The sequence below is a fragment of the Camelus ferus genome, chromosome 16 (genome assembly GCF_009834535.1).
Source record: "Camelus ferus isolate YT-003-E chromosome 16, BCGSAC_Cfer_1.0, whole genome shotgun sequence".
Classification (NCBI taxonomy): Eukaryota; Metazoa; Chordata; class Mammalia; order Artiodactyla; family Camelidae; genus Camelus; species Camelus ferus.
Genome location: NC_045711.1, coordinates 47,133,498 through 47,154,028, shown reverse-complemented (window position 1 = coordinate 47,154,028; position 20,531 = coordinate 47,133,498). Strand labels below are relative to the sequence as shown.

General features: G+C 40.0%; 1 protein-coding gene across 1 annotated transcript; it reads right to left on the bottom strand.

The window, feature by feature from the left end:
- Positions 1 to 19,518, bottom strand: CBX1 (chromobox 1). Its single transcript, XM_032457847.1, has 5 exons — positions 19,299 to 19,518; positions 5,058 to 5,234; positions 4,404 to 4,581; positions 3,738 to 3,832; positions 1 to 1,511 (listed from the first exon to the last, which is right to left on the bottom strand). Exons 2-5 carry the CDS (start codon positions 5,195 to 5,197, stop codon positions 1,367 to 1,369), a joined length of 558 nt encoding a protein of 185 aa, XP_032313738.1. The 5' UTR covers positions 5,198 to 5,234; positions 19,299 to 19,518; the 3' UTR covers positions 1 to 1,366.
- Between the last annotated feature and the right edge of the window lie 1,013 nt (positions 19,519 to 20,531).

The window sequence follows — 20,531 nt, the reverse complement described above, 5'->3', positions numbered from 1 at the left end:
TCAAGGATTATAAATCTATAGTTTTATTAAGACAAAAACTGACAGTGTTGGTATGAAGTTTACATTTAAACAAAGTTTTCACAGAAACCTAACAACATGCCTAAAAAGATTTAAAACGGAGTTCTAAATGCAGGTCTAGATGATGTCAAGAACCGATGGATCTCATAATGAGACAGCATTTTGGGTATTAATTCTTAGGATTAAAAAAAATTTTTTTTTGTTTTGTTTTAAAGTGAACCACTGCCCCAGTATGAAAGTTTAATCTCCTCCTGAGACTAGGGCTTTTGAAATCATTCAACTCTTGAAGTGTGATTCAGTGAACTTGTGCTGTCAGTGACTAAACTCTGCAACCAATGGTTTCAGAGTTTAAAGTTCAAAAAACAGAGGGTGTAATAGTTTTTCACCCTAAGAGCCCAGGCCCTTGTCTTTTTCCTACTCTCCCACCTCCTTACTACCCTCTGCTCCTCCCCAAATACCTCAGCCAGTGGCTTGGATGGACAAGCTAGTATTTGTAACTTCATAACTGGAAAATAAAGGATCTTCTTGTCAATTTCAAGAATTAGCACCTCTAAGACAGAATGATCTCCCTGTGTATACGCTCCAATAGGACATTTCCTCCTCAGTTTCCATCCCCCAAATGGCAGCTTTGGTAACTTCTTAACTGGCTTAGTCTTTTGCTGGGAATAGCATTAAGCTCAGGCAGGGAACACCCTGGCTTATAGGTTTCAAGCATTCACAGCTTTTAAATAGTCTCTCACAGTCCTCATTTAGGTTGCCAATGACATTTTTGGAAAAGATAAAATATTTGGGACACAGAACCGAATCATTGTTAGTTGCTCCTTCTTTCCTTTGTTTCACCATTTCCCCAATCAAGCCCCAAATTTTAACAAAAATGATCCTACTCATCTCCCTTCCTTCCCCCCCCAGCCCTCCCACCCCCAAATAATACACCAGTAATAGCCAAAAACTACACACATGCTACGCTGTAAAAATGCAGTTAACACTATTGGGAAGAAGGCTGTGGGTTGTGGAGATGCTCTTTGAAGATCTACAGTTATCTTTTGCTCTCCCACACCTCATTCTGCAAGTTTTGTCCTTCATAGAAGGCCGTCTGCTTTTCTCAGCAAAGTGCAGAACAGGTTGCCTTAAAACACTGACCCTCCTTCCCCTCCACCGGGATGGGTGTGCAAACTATACAGCATGGAACGGCTTAAAGCACTTGGGCTGCTGTAGGGCACAGAAACTATACTGGCTCTTCAAAGGACATCTTCTCAAGCCACCTCTATGGTGTCAAGACAAGTAGAACTCCTTCTTTCCCCGCTTGAAACCCACAGTCAGATGTGACAGGGGCTGGTACTGAGGAGAGTTAATTCTTGTCATCTTTTTTGTCATCATCCTCTGAGGGGTAGGAATGCCACGTCAGCCTTTCCTCATAGAAGGATATGACAACCTGTGGGCACTTGACATTGGCTTCCTTGGCAGGGACCAGGTCAGCCTCATCAGAGTTTTTCCTGTAGAACAAAGCAGAGAGACTTTGAGAGCAGGTGCTGGTGGTCTCCTAACTTGGATCACCCAAGGGATTAGACTTTAAAAAAATTTATTCCAGAAGAGCAGGCCAGGGAAGGATAACAACATGGCCCAAGCAGCATTTAGTCAAGTGGCATCCTCAGAGCTCCTATTGAAAATGCCCTCTGGATGTCTTTGTTTTTTAAAAGTTAACTCTTATCTATAACATCTGGAACCTCTAGGAAAGGCAAAAACAAAAACAAAGCAAAGCATGACTCTCAGGTTCTCTGAGAGAATAAGAGAGGCTACAATGCTCTTTTCAAAGCCATATCCCAGCTGCTAAAAGCCCATGAGAGATGCTGGCTTTGTAATAGGATTTAATATCATGTTAGATAATAAGATTTATTACCAATCTGGCATTGACCAGAGCCAATGCAGGTGGACACTTTCTTGCTGACTCATAATCATACTGTTTAACATCACCAAACACCATGCTCACACAGATATGCTACCACTCCCAGGTGCTTTGAAATGGTGCTTCAACACGGGAGGCAGAAATAAAGGGATTGTCACATAATTCTCTTATTTTTCTGAATTTTAAAATCCTCTCAAAAATTGAAAACCACATACATACTACAAGGATTTAGGAGTAAGATCTATCTTCAGATCATTGGAAATACCCTAGCCAGAAGCAGTAGGATAGGGCAGGCAGCAGACATGCAAGATGGGATCTCTGACGAGGCACTACCCCAAACTTGGAACCCCAGCAACAGGTAACCCAAAGCCACACAGCCCCATGGAACCAGAGAAGAATAAGCCAGTAAGGTATGTTTTCGAACAATGGATTCAACAGAATGGGAGGGAAAGGAGTATAATAGTATGGGAACCTGAAGCAGGCTGCCCCTTGCTGACAATTCAGCAACACCCTTCTGAGGTCATTCAGTCATTTCACTACAGAGAAATATTAGTTACTTTGGGAAATGAACAAGTATCTCCACTCTCCAAGAAAATCACTTTAAAAATGAACTTGGTTTTATAATCAACATCCAATCTTAACTTGCAGAATTACATTCATCTATAACCTTCACACACACTAGTCAGTCAACCAAAGGAGTGTAATCTTATGCAATGTGGAGATACTACTGTTGTTCAGACTAGTCACAAACACAGAGAAAGTGTATTCTAATTGGAATGAATTAACTCCTGGTATTAATTCTTTTCCCCCAAATGCAGCTCCTTAAAAATGAACTTTTCTCATACAGGCTAGCAATAAATCAGCTAAAAGAAAGTCAGATTCAGTAAACACCTAAGGAATGTATGGGAAGAAAACAGAGGTTTAGCCAGTTGTGACATAAGACTTAAGTGTTAAGTTAGGTCTCTCCCGCTAGAGAGGAGAAGAATTAGTACAGAGTTTCAGAGAAGGTCCTAGATTGACAAAGGATGAAGCCCTCAGAATGCTGCCTTCCTTAGCAAAGGCTTAGAATTATTCACTCCTAATTTATATTTTAAGGATAATGATTGAGCTCCACTTTGGGGCAGGGGTGGGGGGAACACAGGCATTTCCAACAAGCAAGAAAAAGGGAAGCCCTCCTTTTGGATAGACAGAGAATTTGGGGTTAATTAGAGTTCTTAAGATTCTCAAGACAACTGGTTTGATTATGAGGTTTCATGAAGTATTACTACCATTGGTATCTAAACTTAAATGGAAAAAAGTAGGCTTCTCTATGCTCATTAGAGTAAAAGGGCCTTGCTGACCCCTGCTGGCAGATCCTGCAACTGTAGAATGTGCACAAACTGGAAAGGATGTAACAGTCAAGGACAAAGGAAGAGCTACAGAAATTCTTTCCTAACCCTGAGAAGTTGACAGAATTTTTGATCCTGGGGCCAGCCAGATCTTTATTAAGGAGGTGACAGAAGGGAAGGGTAGTTCAATCACATTTCTTCATGTACAAAAGGGAAATGTGATTCTTCCCCATACCATTTACATTCTAGATTTTCTCCCACCTCCTAAAATAATGGGCAAAGATCTGAGAATCCTAAGGGCCCCTACCTATAACTCATGAGTCCAGGCTGGCAGAGAGGCCAAGGGTCACTATCGAAGGACTATGCCATCTTAAAGATTCCACACCTGGGCAACTGGAATTTCAAACGTCCAGCCCTTTTTTCCTCTGGCGTGGAACAGATGGGGAGAAGAAAAAGACAACCACACAGAGCCACTGGCAGCCACTCACCATTTCATCAGGAACATGAGTTCTCCACTGGAGTCTGTAGCTCCAATAATCCGCTCCGGCTCCAAACCCCGAGCAAAGCCTCGTGGCTTTTCAGACTGTAAAAACCAAACAGATGGAATAATTTTAACTATATGGGACTGTTCCCCAGACTGGAGCCACTCCTGTTTCTCTGATAATGTAATCAAACCCTTTTGCCAATATTTCACCATTCTTTTGGCTCTAAGTCACAGGTCTTTTAGAATCCTGAGTCTGAAGTACTTGAGGTTTCCTCATATGTAAAAAGGGACATACATCTCAAGCAAAATGTATGTTCACCACTGTCTCTTCACCTTCAAAAGATAACTTACTTTAAGGTATTGAATTGATTAAAACAGCAACCTCAAACCTGTAATGATTAAAACATTGAAAGCAATCTACTCAGGAATGAATTCCCTTGCACTTATTGTTCTTAAACCTCGGATAAAATAAAAGTAGATTATGTGGCTTCACGAGAGTGAGCTCCCAAACACATTTTAAGCATTAGCCTATCCAAGAATCCAAAAGGACTAAGATGGCTGCTGAGATCCAAAAAGCAGCAGAACAAAAGTGCTTAAACTATCTGGCTCTCAGCTTCTTTGACAGCAGCATGAATTTTGGGGTAGTAAGAATTCTTACTTCTAGCCTTACCTCTTCTTTCTTCTTCTTTGGTTTGCTCTCCTCCCCCTTATCTTCAGAATCAGAATCGGCTTTGCGCTTGCCTGCCTCTGATTTATCTGTCTCGTGTGCTGTTTTCTGTGACTGCAGAAACTCCGCAATGAGGTCAGGGCAATCCAGGTTCTCTTCTGGCTCCCATGTGTTGTCCTCACTGAAACCAGAGGCACACGAGTCACACTTTCCGCTCAAAGTTACACATTCAGAGTAACGGTAAGCACAGGAGGGCAAGAGCTGGTGTCCTTGGAATAGAGGAGCTAATGATAACAAATAACTAGATCCTGTCCAAGACCAAGAACCTGACAAAGCTGAAATTTCTTGGGAGATGGTAGGGACATTTTAGTACAAATTGAAATCTTAGAATCTTGCCTCCTTCAAAAGAAAGTTATTTTCTCTTCGCAAACTTGGATCAATCTAAAGCCACAAACAAAACTGCTTCTCAGAAATCACCGTCTTGTGTAAATAGCACTTTGTATATGTAGTCATTTTCCTAATTAGACTAGAAGCCGTGAAGGCCAGGCCTGAGTAACACTGTACCCATCAGAGCACCTGAGCTCTTACACGTTACCAGTCTCCTGAGAAATAGTTGGTGACCAAATGAATGGCTTTTCCTGGGGCAATGAAACTCACTCTGAGAATCCCTTCCACTTTAGGAGGTACTCCACTTTGCCCTTCACCACTCGACGGTCAAGAACTTTCTCCACCACATATTCTTCTTCCTCCTCTTCTAGCACCTCCTCCACTTTCTTCTTGTTTTGTTTTTTCCCCATAGTGCCCGCCAGCTTTCTGGTATAAAGGGTGACACTGCTAAAATGATAAAAGGAAATAAAAAGGACACTAAGGCACACTTTTCTTAGGTGAATATTTGGATGGTAAGAAAAGCAAGGATACCAGAGATGACTTTAATAGTGCATGCTGCTATGTTATGGCTATTCATCTTCAATACACAATAATTTTGATATGTTCAGCTAGAAAGTTTCCTACAACAGCTCCAACTAATCTGACAGCAAAACTTTATTCCTGCATATCCACTTGAAACTTTTACACCCATTCTAAGTCATAAAATCTCACAATACCTTTACTTATGGTATCTAAAATGTTACATTAATTCAAAAGAAAAGCAATCCTCCTAAAAATCAGGTAGGTACATACATCAAACCTATATACATATAACCTCAGATCCATATGTTCTCCTGTTCTCTGAATGTTTTCCAGTTTCATCATAATATTGGATTTGGTTTTTTACTGTGTGAAATGGCACATCCTATTTATTAAACATCTAGTTTAATTTTCTCTTTTGTATACGCACATATATAATCCAGTCTTCTGCACTGTTAAAACATCATCTCTTTTGAGTCCCTTTAAGGTTCTGTATGCAGTCTTCCTGAATGCCACCATTAATTTATAATTTGCTAGTTTCTTGTTAACTTTTTACCCTACTTTTTACTTCTAAGGCTGAGAAAGATCCATAAAAATGCCAGAATGACCATGAAATTCTCTAAACTGGAGCACCAAAAGAATTTGGAAGTAAGTAGGGAGAAAAAAAAGGTAGTTACCACAGATAACAGAACCTGAATTTATTCTTCTGTAAAATACATCATCAGGCTGGGAACTTTCAACCTTCAAGGGTTTTTCCAGTGCTAAAATTCCAGTCTCCTATAAATCTATTTTCTTTAGTCCTTCATATAACTATTTTGACTGCTGGGAGGCATAAAGCCTTATGATTACAGATGTGTCAATAGGTGGCGCCATAAGATATCAATACAACAAAATTGATCTAAAAAACTGGCTGAAATCTACAAATTGATGAATCAGTTCCCAAGAATGAAATACAAAGAATCAAGAGTAAGGCAGATGATCCAAGACAAAAAAGTAGTTACTATTATGTTTCATGTCTGAATTTAAGGCAATGCCAATTTGGGATTAAACTGGTTATCCCTAGCATCCTTAAGAAAAGAAATCTTACTTAGTGAAAGTAGAAACTCTTCTAAATATTTTTAAACTGACATGTGTAGACACAATGTATTTTAGAAAGAGTTCATCTACAGACTATACGAAATATAACAAATCTTTCATAAAAGTCAGGCTCACTGTTATCTACAGATAACAGTATCTACAGATGCTTAGGTTTATATTCTTGAGATTTTTCTTACATCTGCATATATAAGCAATACTGACTTACAGAAACAAACATTTGTTTGGCTACTAAAAAATCCTAGATATTGCTGAACACTGGAGATTCAAGAGAATAAGCAATGGTCCCTGCCTTCCTGAAAAAAAGAAAAATTGGTAAGAAAAAACGTAGATACCTCTTCCACTAACGGTATTCCAAACTTTTGCTGAGTGGCACAAACAGATGTTTTCTGAGGTGATTTTAGTGTGGCCTAAGGCAACACCCAAGGCCCCACACACTTCAAAACCAATTCTGTGCTAAGATTCTTTCTCTCCATTTGCATACCAAAGACTGCTTTCCTTCCTCCCCAGCCCCTCTGTCTTTTAGAGAAAGTACCCCATGAGTTTTCCTTCCCTTCTGTTACTGAACAGACTAATCAGTGGATTGAATGGTAACTCTGGCTAATTATTGGCTAGCTTCACTGTTCTCTGACTCAGAGGCCGTTGTTTCTTCCTGGAGGGAGATGCTTTCAGGTTTTCAGAATTCTGATTGCCATGACAAGTGTTATTTAATGAGAAGAAAAAAAAATCTAATTTTCCTTTTGGATAAATGCAGTAGTGCCTGCTGCCAAGAACAAGCGCTACTCCCTGCTTGCTTCTTTCACTGTCAGTTGAAGGGGTAGCAAGATTCATCAAGAGTCTGGTTACAGTGCAAAGAAAAATAAACTGACACCTTTAGATAACAAAGGGTACCACAACTCCCCACATTAATTTGGACTTGGAAATTTGAAGATACTCCCTTTCTCAACAGCCAGAGGGAAACAATGGGTTACAGACAATCCAAAACCAACAACTGTCCCCTAGTAACCCCTTTTCCAAGTAATTAAATTTAAGAAAGTAAAGGAAAGGCATTCTATCACTCTGGCTTCAGAACTGAGACCTATTTAAGGCTCTGTGTTGTCTACATTAATAGCTATATTTGTCTTACAAAAAGAAACCACATTGAATACTGCCCATCTGATCCTGCTACTGTGGACCTAAAAGGTCAGGACAGCTCCTAGCTTATCTCTATCTACTGCAGGCCTCTCCTCCCCTTATTAAGGAGGAAGAGTCACAGAAAAGAGTAAGAATATGATTTAATCCTCTAGTTTAGGCAAAGAAAACCCCCAAATAAGGGAAATCTAAAGTAAGGCCTCTTGATTTTCATCTTTACTCACTTAAACTTACTGTCTTAAGGGAAACTCAAATGAGAAGTGAAGAATGCAGAAAACAGACTCCAATTTCTCTGAGTCTTCTTAACTGGTCAAGCACCTGTCTCCAGAGGTTGGATTCTTTATATTGGATATTCCGAAATCAATGTGAGTTTTTTCCATATTCATAGGTACTTCTTTGGGGTCCTAAACAAACCATTTGTCAAACTCAGTAGAGGATGGGATTAAATACAAACCCCATTCTTCCTATAGAATCTAGCACCTTCAAATGAGCCAAGAGCCCCCTTAAATATTATGACAGGCCAATTATTTGCATATAGTTTCCAAATGGATTATTTCAAGAGAAACTCCCTCTCCCCAAATATGACAATCTCCAGATATCAGCAGGGACATCTGGAAGGAGGGCTCTCAACTGGAATTGTTTGACAAGGATATTTTAAAGTAACTCAGATCAGCACACTAGCATAATGGAGAAATGCCTTTAGTCAATGCTATTTGCCACTCCCCCTAAGCATCCTTGCAACCAAATTATGGCATAGAAGTGCCATGATCATTGAATAAAGGGTCGGGATATATGCTAGAACATCACAAGGTGTACAAAAAGGCAAACAGTTCTAGATTAGCTCAGACATACTACATCCTTCTTCTTAAGGCTCATCATGATGATGCAGACAAAAAACCTGGTTAGTTGAGCTGCTACACTTTTTATCTAAATACTGAGTCTGCCACATTTTAAGATGCCTAGAAAAATAATACTTTACATTTGTATTGCACTTTACAGTTTACTACCATGTTATCTCATTTGATCCTCAAAACCATCCTGTAAAACAAACCATTCAGATGTTACTGACACCTCAGATGTAGATGAAATAATTCTTCTAAGGTCACACAATCAACAAAAAGTACAGCACTTCAGTATGGACGTCTCCTGGCAGGGCTGGGCTAATGGCCCTGCTGCATACACAGAACTAGGAGCGAGCTACACACTTACATGGAGATTTCCCTCCAGCCTGTACAAGGAAAGGACAGAGAGGTCTCTTAACTTGGCTTCTCCCTACAATTTGTTATCAGTAAATGACAAGTGACTGATAATTTCTTTCAGAAAAGACCTTGGAAAGTATATTAAAAAACTACTGATTTTTCGTTACTGGAACGTGAAGGTTTTCTTTGCTAATTAAATCAGCAGGCAGTAACAAAGCTTTGGTTTTTAGGGTCCCAGCAGTCTTCTGAGTCTTTTAAATTGACAAGTGCTAGATGGTGTGGAATTTTTTAAGTTAAGCACCTAGCAAGTAGGCCAGAGAGAACTACTGAGAAAATGCCAATTTTAAGAACCCCAAATTCTTCTACAGTGTCAGTGTCATGAAGAGCAAGAATCATGAACTCATAGCTCTTTTAAGAGAAAAAAAAAAAAAAAAGCAGTTGCGATTCTCCTGGACACCTCCACTCCTGCAGTTAGGAGCCTGAAAATGAAAAAGAGGAACAGTGCTACTTTGCAGGCAGAAGGTAGTGAAGTATTAGACACAAGATTAGGCATTGCGCTTCTAAATACAGGCATACTTCCAGACCACTTTGATAAAGCAAGTCTCACAATTTTTTGGTTTCCCAGGGCAAATAAAAGTTTACACTATACTGTAGTCTATTAAGTGTGCAATAGCATTATGTCTGAAAAAACAATATACATACCTTAATGAAAAAATACTTCCAGAGGGAGGATATAGCTCAGTGGTAGATTGCATGCCTAGCATGCAGGAGGTCCTGGGTTCAATCCCCAGTACCTCCACTAAAAAAACAAATAAGTAAACCTAATTCCCAACCCCCCCCCCCAAAAGTAAGTTAAAAAACATTTAAAAAAATACTGGTAAAAATGCTAACCATCCATCTGAACCTTCAGCAAGTCATCATCTTCTTGCTAATGACTGGTCTTGCGTTGATACTGATGGCTGCTAATTGATTAGGGTTATGGTCTCTGAAAGTTTGGGGTGGCTGTGGCAGTTTTTAAAAATAAGACAATGAAGTTCTGCCATATCAACTGACTCTTCCTTTCACGAATGATTTCTCTGTAGCATTCAGTGCTGTTTGATAGCATTTTACCCACAGAACTTCTTTCAAAATTGGAGTCAGTCCTCAAATCCGCTGCTGCTTTATCGAATTAGTTTATGTAAGATTCTAAATCCTTTGTTGTCATTTCAACAATCTTTACATCTTCGCCAGGAGTAGACTCCATCTTAAGAAACCACTTTTTTTTTTTTTTTTTTTTTTGCTCAACAGTAAGAAGCAACTCCTCATCCGCTGAAGTTTTATCATGAGGCTGCAGCAATTCAGTCACCTCTTCAGGCTCCACTTCTAATTCTACTTCTCTTGCTATTTCCACCACCTGTGCACTTCCTTCACTTGAGGTCTTGAACCTCTCAAAGTCATCCATGAAGGCTGGGAATTAACTTTTTCCAAACTCTTATTACTTTTGCTATTTTGACCTCTTCCCATGAATCACAAATGTTATGGCATCTAGAATGGTGAATCCTTTCCAGAAGGTTTTCAATTTACTTTGCCCGGATCCAACAGAGGAATCACTATCTATGGCAGCTATAGCGTTACAAAATGTATTTCTTAAATAATAAGACCTGAAAGTCAAAATGACTCCTTGACCCAAGAGCTGCGGAATGATGTGTTCACAGGCACATGATTTAGCACATTTATCTTGTTGTACATCTCCATCAGGGCTCCTGGGTGACCTAGTGTGTTGCCAATGAACAGTAATATTTTGAAAGAAATCTTTTGTTCTGAGTAGTAGGCCTTAACAGTGGGCTTACAGCAATATAACTTTATTGTGTGCAACCTGTTTCACACCAAGTACTAGTTTTTCCATGTGAAATAAGTTAAGATTTAAAATAATAAAGTTAGAGTTAAGGACTGTTGTTCTATTGTTAAGCAACAAAAAAGGCTGAAGAGAGTTTTTGTCTGAAACTGGAAGACAGAACAGTCTGGAAAAAAGATACGAGGAAAGGACCACATGTTGCTAAAACTGAAAAAGCAGTTTTGGGAACCATGCTGTAAACTTCATGTGCTGTCATCCAGGCTTTGTTGTTACATTTACAGAGCACAAGAGTAGACTGAGCATAATTTGTAAGGACTCCAGGATTTTCAGAATGGTAAATGAGCAGTGGCTTCAACTTAAAGCCACCAGTTGCATTAGCCCTTAACAAGAGAATCAGCCTGTTCTTTCAAGACAGGCACTGACTTTTCCTCCCTAGCTATTAAAGTCCTAGCTGGAATCTTTTCCCAGTGGGAGGCTGTTTCATCTACATTGAAAATCTGTTTGTTTAGTATAGCCAAACCCATTAATTGTCTCAGCTAGATCTTCTGGGTAACTTTCTACAGCTTCTACCTCAGCACTTGTTACTTCAGTTGCACTTTTATGTTATAGGGACAGTTTCTTTCCTTAAACCTTATGAACCAACCTCTGCTGGCTTCAAACTCTTCTGCAGCTACCTCACCTTTCTAGGCCTCCACAGAATCGAAGAGAGTTAGGCCTTTTCTGGATTACACCTTGGCTTAAGGGAATGTTGTGGCTGATTTGATCTTCTATCCAGACCACTCAAACTTTCTACATAGGAGCAAGAAGGCGGTTTTGTTTTCTTACCATGTGAGGCTCACTGGAGTAGCACTTCTAATTTCCTTCAGTAACTTTTCCTTTGCGTTCAAAACTTCGCTAACTGGCGCAAGAGGCCCATCTTTTGGCCCATCTTGGCTTTCAACGTGCCTTTCTTATTAAATTTAATCATCTCTACCTTCTGATTTAAAGTGAGAGATGTGCAGCTTTTCCTTTCACTTGAACTGTAGAGATCACTGTAGTGTTATTAAGACTTAACTTCAATATTCCTTGTATCTCAGGGAATAGGGAGGTCTGAGGAGGGAGAAATGGGGGAACAGCTCGCAGATTAAGCTCTGCCATCTTACATGGGCATGGTTTGTGATGCCCGAAAACAATTACAATAGTAACATCGAAGGATCACTGATCACAGATCTCTATGGCAAACATAGTAATAATGAAAAAGTTAGAAATATTGTGAGTATTACTAAAACGTGACAGATATGAGCAAATGCTGCTGCAAAAAATGGCACTGATGGACATGCCTGACACAGAGTTGTCACAAACCTTCAATTCATTTTTAAAAAATGCAACATTTGTGAAGCACAGTAAAGCTAAGTGCAATAAAGCAAAGTATGCCTGTGGCTAGTTCCAGTGAAAGGATATGAGGAAGATCTGAGGAAACAATGTGAGCGTAGCTCCTGGTTGCCATCATATACATGAATTATAAAGATCCCAGCAACTTCCATAATGATTTCCTGCCAGCTTGAAAGATCAAACTCCAGGGCGAAGGGTATAACTCAGTGGCAGAATGTGTGCTTAGCATGCACAATGTCCTGGGTTCAATCGCCAGTACTTCCATTAAAATAAATAAAAATAAACCTACATTAAAATAAATAAAAATAAACCTAAGTACGTCTCCCCTACAAAAAAATACAATAAAATAAAGGGATTGTTTCATACCCTATAAAATTAAAAAAAAGAAAAAGAAGAAGAAAGATCAAATTCCAGATGTGAGGACAAGACAGGATCCAGAGACCTCTGAAACCAGACCAGTAGGGATTTTTAGGTAAATGCTAAGGTGAAACATTTAGTATGTTGGTGTGATGAGGTAACCATCTGTACTACAGAAGAATTCACAGGAGAACAGACCTTGAGTAGAGAACTTTCACATATATGAGAATCAGAATCACCTCTGGAGTTTATAAATACAGATGCCCAGATTCAATGAATCAGAAAGCAGGGTGTGTGTATGTGTATTATTTAAAAAAAATTTTTTTCTAATTGTCATATAACACATGTATTCAAATTCAATTACAAACATACTTTATGTAGGAAGTTCCCTAGCCCCAAACTTGTCAAGGCCTGTTTTTGTTTTTCTATACATAAACTGACCAGATGTACATATGTGAAAATAGATATTTTAATTCTACAGTCTGCCTTTTTATGTAATGTAATGTACCTTTGACATTGTTCCATAAAGATCTCCTTTCTTAAGCTGCATAGTATTTCATATTGTATGGACACACCATACTCCAACCATTCACCTAGTGATGAAAATTTGGGTTGTTTCCAGTTTTTTATTATTGCAACACAATGCTGCTTTGACCATGGCATTTGCATCTTTAAAAGCTCCTTAGGCGATCTAATGCACATCCCTGGATAAAAGCCATTGCTATAAGAGGACTGGCAGAAACTACATTCCTCAGGTGAAACCACACACACTATTTCAGACATAAATCAATTCTCACAGTTAAAGGGAGGTGAACATTCTACTTTCTCCAAAAATTTAGAATAAGGCTGGAACAATAAAGTAATAACTGATGTTCCTGAAAACAAAACCTTCTCTATATCATATTCAACATCATTCACTCTAGACCTTTGCTGCATTAACAATGAAACTGGAAGACCATTGCTTGAAAGATCCACATAGTTTCTTTCACCAGAAGCTAGTATGAGCACCAGAAGCATATCTTTCCTGCCCCTGACCTCTCAAAACAACTTTATGCCTACAGGGGGTTAAATATTTACTGCATAATTCAGTTCCCTCATCTGTAAAATAGGTGTAAAAACCCTCCTTTGAGGCAAGCTTTTATGATCTTCTGGCATTCATTATCTATTTATATATTCATATATATGTCCTAATTATTAGATTATTTACTGCTTTAAGCATAAGGATAACTCTCTGAAATCCAGTGCATTAGGAACTCAAAGAGAAAATACCATTTTTGTTCTATGTATACTGGCTGAAATTCGTGGCAAAGTTTTTCTAAACAGCAGAGCAGCTCCAGAATACACTCAAGGAGGACCCAAGTCTGGCTGGTATGAATGAACCAGTAACTACAAAACAGAGAAACCAAGATCTCATTTCTAGAAGACTGAGTCAGAAGAGCTGCCAGAAACTGAGAAATCACATTTCACATACCCAAAGCGTAGGAATTTCTTATGTTCTTCCTATTATTTTGCCCAGGCAGGAAAATAAAGTAACAAAGCCCTTTAGTAAATGGCAAAAGATAAGTAAGAAAAAGGAAGCAAAAAGGATATAAACAATGGGAAATTTCAATAGAATTATTTACAAAAAGAATTTTAAGGTATCTGAAGACCTGCACCAATACCAAAAACCAGTTTTAAAGATTCATATGGTAAAGTTCTATAACAAACTTCAGAAGTTGTGATTTCAGGGTCTGATTTTACAGATATACTTTCAAAAAAAGCCAGTCCCCCAATTAAATGAACAATGGTCTAAGAATTCATATAGCTTTTACTGAGTTCAAGACAAAATCATGACAATCCTTGATTTCTCTCCACCCATACTCCATATCCAGTCTCTTACTATATCCTGTTGATTTTATATCTTAAGTATCTTTCAATTTATACATTTTTTTCTGGTTCCACTATTACCATCCTATTCCAAGCAACCACCATCTCTTGCCTGGATAACTCCTAACCCAATTCATTCTCGATACTAGCCACTGACGTAAAAATGCAGACCTCTTCATATTATTATCTGTGGGCATTTGAGCTGAAGACCACTGTTCCTAACCTATCAATCACAGTTACCTTGTCCTTTGCCTTGTACTTCATTTGACCAACTCCCTTAGCTAAAATGTCACTATCAGAAGCTTAACTCTTCCTATGAACATGCCCTTAGAGTAATCATTCATTTAACAGTTATCTATTGAGCACCTATTATGTGAGGTGCTAGAAAAATGGGGTGAACAAGACAGACAAAACCTCTGGTCTCTTAGAGTTTCATATATATATTATTGTAGATAATATTAATATTATATTAATTTAATATTAATATTAATGTAGATACTGGGGATTGAACCCAGGACCTCATACATGCTTAGCATGCGCTCTATCACTGAGCTATACTCAACCCCCTCAGAGTTTATATTCTAATGTGGACAAAGAAGTGAGCATGAGAGGGAGTGTATGCGTGTACATATGTGCAGAGTACAGCACAGACAAGAAGCAACAAATCATTAGTGATAAATGCTATAAAGAAAATATCTTCAGATTAAGTAACAGAGGCCTAAATAACAAGGGGACAAGTCAGCAAAAATAAGAAAAACACACCAAATTTAGGGAATAGTGGGTTCAAAATCCTACGGTGAGAAGAGCTTGCTTTATTTGGGAAAAGAAGTAGAAAGAGTTAAATTGAGGGAGCAGCAGATAATGATAATTACTGTGCGTATCATTCCCCACTTTGCTCCTTCTTTCTTCTAGCTCCTTTTTCCATTCCTTGTTTTCTTTAGCCCTCTTTTGCCTCTAGCTTAGGTTTAAGACCAAGTCAGTTAACGGCTATAAAAGTTTATAACCACAGCTCTACTAGCTTTTAATACCATCTATTAAACAATCAAATCAATAAGCATTTGCTAAGAGTCTGTGTGGAATAAAGGGCGACCAATTCACCCCAGCTAAAGCACTGAAAGCTTCTGAAAGTTTCACATCTCAGGAACCCCCTCAGACCCAGGCAAATGGACCTGTCTGGCCAGGCTAGAAGGATATGCTGACACACAAGAAGTACAGGCTTTTGAAAACCCCATAAGGGTAAGTAAAAACACAATAATTTCATTGAATACTTAACACTTAACGCATAGAAAAGCACTTAATCGAATCATCACAACAACTCTATTAAGCCCATTTCACAACTGAGGAAACTAAGGCTTTCTGAAGCAAAGAAAATTTCCCAAAGTCTCCCAAGGGTAAGACACAGAGCCAGGACTGAAAGACAAAAACATACAAAAAAGGTAAACAATGCAACTAAAGTTCAATGAGAAATGACAGGAGTAGGTAATAAGTAAAAGAAATATAAGCAGTAACAAGTAACCACAAAAGCACTATTTGGAGGAATGGCTAGGGTGATTAGGAAAGGTTCTGAAAAGTTGGGATTGCAGCAGGGCTCCAACAGCATTTGAAAAGGTGAACTAGAGGGAGGCAGTTTGGCCCAAGGAACAACTGTGAACAAAAGCAATGAGGCACTGCTGAGGTAGACTGTGTAAACAATTTGGGTGGGAGTAGACTGAATAGGAAAGTGAGAGGTAACTGCTAAAAATTTTTCAACAAAGTCTCCTTCCTTAAAAGGACAAACTCCTCAGTATAAAATCTAACACCCTTTGGTTCCAACCATTCCATACTCCTACTTCCCTCCAAAACCTACAGTCCTGTCAAAACAGAGAACTATAACCTGAACACATCCTGCACATTTCTTCCATGCCTGGCTTTGCTCATTATTAAAAAGTATGTTCCTGTCCAAGACCAGTAGTCAAAATCCTACCTATCCTTTAAGACTCAGCTTAAATGCTACTTCTTCCATGAAGCCTATCCAACTTAGCCAAATATTTCTCTTTTTCTTGTGGTGCCCAAAGCATTCTGTTTCTATTTTCAACTCACTCAATTAAAAGTAGGTCTAGGTCTGGTGTAAGGTGTTGAACTTTATATGGGTCATAAGGATGGATGGCTCAGACTCAGATAACCAGGGAAAAAGCCCCAGCTTTTTAGGGAATGATCAGCAAATAAATCGGATCTACAAGACCTAAATGGAAAATAAGGAAGAAAGAAGTATCTTTGCTGAGCATTAGCAACTACATATCAGTCATCAAAAGGCAGGTGAAGGCATGTGTAGTATATTCACTTTGTAGTCCTGACTCATGTTTCTAAACTGCTTTTAGTTTGTTAGCTGTAGCTGTTTGTGAGGCAAATGCTTTCCAGATGGAAAACTTTACGGAGCAGAAAACAAGAACTTGTGCCACATACCCAGTGAGCAGGAGCTTCATTTTTAAAAGAATGCCTGCCCCTGAATTCCAGGATCTAGGACTAGAATACCGGTGTGTAAATTTTGTCTGAGACGTGTCCAGAAACTTAGCTAACTTCTTTTCATTGTGCTGATGTAAATGAAACTATAGATATGGCTTGGGTTGGGAGGCCACAGGGATCTGCAAATATCAGTAAGACACAGTGATACCTGAAGCAAATCTTAGTTTCAAATGAAATAAAAACAATCATTTTACTGACACTAATCTCTCAAACACCATAGTTCTGTTAAGCCCTCAATGTGTTAGCTATTATTAAAGAGAAAGACACAATTTCACAAATTAGGTTGCCCCCTTTTGGTCAGCAAATCATAAAAGCTTAAAGGCAAAAAGATTTATTCAAGTTACTCAACTCAAATACTTACAGGATCTGAATTTTTGTCCTTATTCAAATAACTTCTCTAGTTAACCTTGGAAACGCTATTCAATTTCTCAACAGACATCGCTGTAAGTACTATATATCTTTCTGTTGAAACCCAGAACCTCGGTCCTCTCCTAGTCCCTTGTCTAAAGTATTTAAAATTGTGACCTGCACAACCTGCACACCTTTTCTGTGTTTAATATGAGGGTAAGTATATTAAAAATGGAGGCTAAGACAAGCATGTCAAGGGCAACAGTTTTACTCTGCCAAACGTCATAGAGTAAAAACAGGTAAACTGATTACATAAATGTACATCAAGTCATTCTGCTGACTAACACATGGAACTCTTAGAAAGGATCTAAAAGCCCTATCCATTTATTCAACAATATGAATGGTCAACTATGTGCCAGACACTTAAATAAACAAGAAGCACGGCCCCATGTTATGTAAGTCCATAAACTAGCCGTTAGCATTTTATTCCAAAAACTCTTCAGAGAAATAATCAATGATGCAAATTTATCAAATCTAATGCAAAATCTGTTATACCATCAGAAATAGTACATGAAAAAGGGAGAGTTCGAGGGATAAACTACTAGAAAACGACAAAAATGCATCAATTCTTTTTCTCAACGGTGTGAACTGAAAAAGAAATTTTCCTAGTCTCTAAAATGGGCACAAGACATAATGGTTGCTTCTTTTCTTGAGATGTATGATTAGAAAATTAGCATCCTGCAGTCAAAATGCAGGGTAGGGTACCCTTACTTGGTCTCCTTTACTCAAGAACCTAGAAGCACCAAGCTACACACTAGTTACATGTTTAGTGAAAAACAATTTAGAACATAGCAACCAAAGAAAAATGGTACCACAGGGAAAACTGGAAATGACTGAACATCCTGAACTGCCCTAAAGGTGTGACCGGTTCCAACAATGTACTCTTCAATCTTACCATTTTCCATATAAATGTCTGAAAGCACCTTGGAACACAGGCGGTAATTTCCCAATTGTATTAATGCATCTATTCCAAAACCTTGGGCCTTTCAGAACTATTCCAAAATACCGACCTGATTCTTAACATAATTGTGGAGGATATCTTATCCCTGGCCAGGGGTTCTAGCATACTGATTTTTTTGTAAATACCACCAGTTGAGACCAACCAATACATGTTTGAATATAAAAGCAATCCAAGAAAAATCTTCACCAGAAGTTCTGAAGAAGGGGTAAAGTATTGCTCCCTTTGTATTCAAATTTTCCAGCAAGGACAAGCTGGCTAAAAAAACTTTTAAGAGCCCAAGGAGGGAAAAATCTCACAAACTTTCCCTGTCTCCCAATTTCCCACATCATCTCACAATCTCTCACTAACTTACTTCATTCCTTAAATATTAACTCATTAACATTTCTACAATTCGCTGCCCTTTGTAATCAGTAAAAATCACAGATAAAAACTTATTGAACTAATTATGAATCAAAGCAAGAGCTACACTTGGACTTTTTAACTCCCTAAAGGAATCACAGAGTGAAGGTAGTAGGACACCTGGAAAAGGGAAGAAAGTGTTCCGTCCTTTCTCCACACATTATTCCTACAGCCTACCCATCGGGAAGCAAGGGCGGTCGGTTTTCCCCTTTTCTCTTCACACGTCACAGAAATACCCTCGATACCTCCGTCCCACTTGCCCCTGTAGCAGCTCCTCCCCTCTAGAGCCCAGCGAGGCAAAATACTACTCCTTCTAGCCCCAATTTATTCAACAGATCTCCTCTCCTGGTAGCACACTCTGGGCTGCCCAGCCCCCTCTTAAAATTTCCTCGAAGTTACGCTCCCTAGTCCTGCTAGCGGAATTCCTCTGGCAGCCCCGGCACGACCCAATATTCTCAGGTTACAATTTTTAAACCGCGGGTCTCGCAGTCGTCAACCCACCCCACACTTGTCCAAGCATCCAGGCCGCCCCGTCCGTCTCCTTCCCAATTTACTCAGTGTTTCCTCTTCAGCCCAATCCCGCAGCCGCCCACCCAAAAAAGCAGCATTGTCCAGGCCCGAAGAGCGACCCGCAAGTGCTCGGCCCACCGCGAATCGCTTCAATCTCTAGCTCAGTAGACGCCGCCCCGCCCTCTCCATCCTTCTGGCGCGCGTCGCCAGACCCCCCAGCGCCCCGCGGAGGGCTCGGCGCGGGACGCGGGCGCGCTCCCCGCTCCCAACCGCTGCCGCGAGCGCGCGGCCCCTCACGAAGCTCCCGCCGCCACTGCGCGCCTTCCCCACCGCTTCCCCGCCTCTAGCGGGCTCTTTACCTCAGAGCAGCGCCCACGAGCCCGAGAAGAATCGGTGCCGCGCTACTGGCGCGTCGCGTCGGGCCGGCCGGGGGAGTGGCGACCAGGAAAGCAACAAGCCGGGTGACCGCGGTGGAGCCCCTCACTGAAGCGGCGTACCGCAGGCCCCAGCCAACGGCCCTCCCCTCAGCCGAACAAAAGAGCCTCGCACTCTGCGCTGCCCGCCGACCGCACTGCGCAGGCGCGACGACCCGCCGCACAGCACTATGGGATTTGGAGTCCTTTGGAGACTACAAGACCCGAGGTGCTGCGCGCCTTCCACGCCGTCACGCACAGTTTGCGAGGGTTTCAGGCAGTTTTAGTTCTTAAACTCTTAGTGTCGAAGGAGCTGTAGCTTAGAAGGCTGCAACCTGGAAAGTTAAAGCATGTAGTTTTACAAGGGAATCTCTTGATGCCTAGTCTGAAAAATCAAATCAAGTCCTGGACAGTAAGTAGTTCACATCCTCGAAAAATCGGAATCTAACAGGTTTCTCATCGGAGCTTTATCAAATCTCCAATCTGTGTAATCCTCAATTTACGCCTCCTCAAATCTCTGTAAGACGCCTGCTTCTCAGCGTTGGTTACTTCCCCTTCGAGTCCTTCCCTGACCCCTTAGACTCGGTTAGGTCCCGCTGGTAGGTGTTATCCTGGCACCCTGAACTTCCCCTTTCTCATGGCTGAGCCAATGTGTGGCTTAGTGCCGAACCCTCTAGTCTCCATGAGCACCACTCCTTCACCTAGCCTCCCCAAAGAATCAGAGAAATAGGGAAAACACATGTTTGTTATTCTTTGTGATAAATGTTCCAGTTCTCCTGATTCCAACTGTCGCCAAAAATGTTCACATGGAAATTCGGTCTCTCAGCATAATATTTACCCCACTTTACTGTCATTAGCTAATGTCTGTCTGCTCTCGTCGACTCTAAACTCCACTCCAGGAAGGGCAGAAACCTTGGCTCAGTACAGTCAAGCAATATTTGTTGAATAAACGATTAAGTGAATTAATATGTTCTATCTCACAGAAAATGGGGGTGATCAAGCTTTCCTTCGTGACTTTAATTCACATCAGATTCGTGGGTTTGTTTTTTTTTTTAATCTCTCCCTTACTCCTCTTTTCCCTATCCAACCAGGAACAAAATAGATAGAATTTCTACCAGAAGATGTCTTTATTGCCCTTACTTTGATATTCTACTCAGAGGGGAAAGAGAAAGGCAACTA

Excerpts from the sequence above, each read along its gene's own strand:
- CBX1 (XM_032457847.1), bottom strand. The coding sequence starts at position 5,197 with ATGGGGAAAAAACAAAACAAGAAGAAAGTGGAGGAGGTGCTAGAAGAG. Across the intron at positions 3,833-4,403 it reads CAAAGAAGAAGAAAGAAGAG|TCTGAAAAGCCACGAGGCTT; the intron begins GTAAGGCTAGAA and ends TGGTTTTTACAG. Across the intron at positions 1,512-3,737 it reads CTCATGTTCCTGATGAAATG|GAAAAACTCTGATGAGGCTG; the intron begins GTGAGTGGCTGC and ends TTTGTTCTACAG.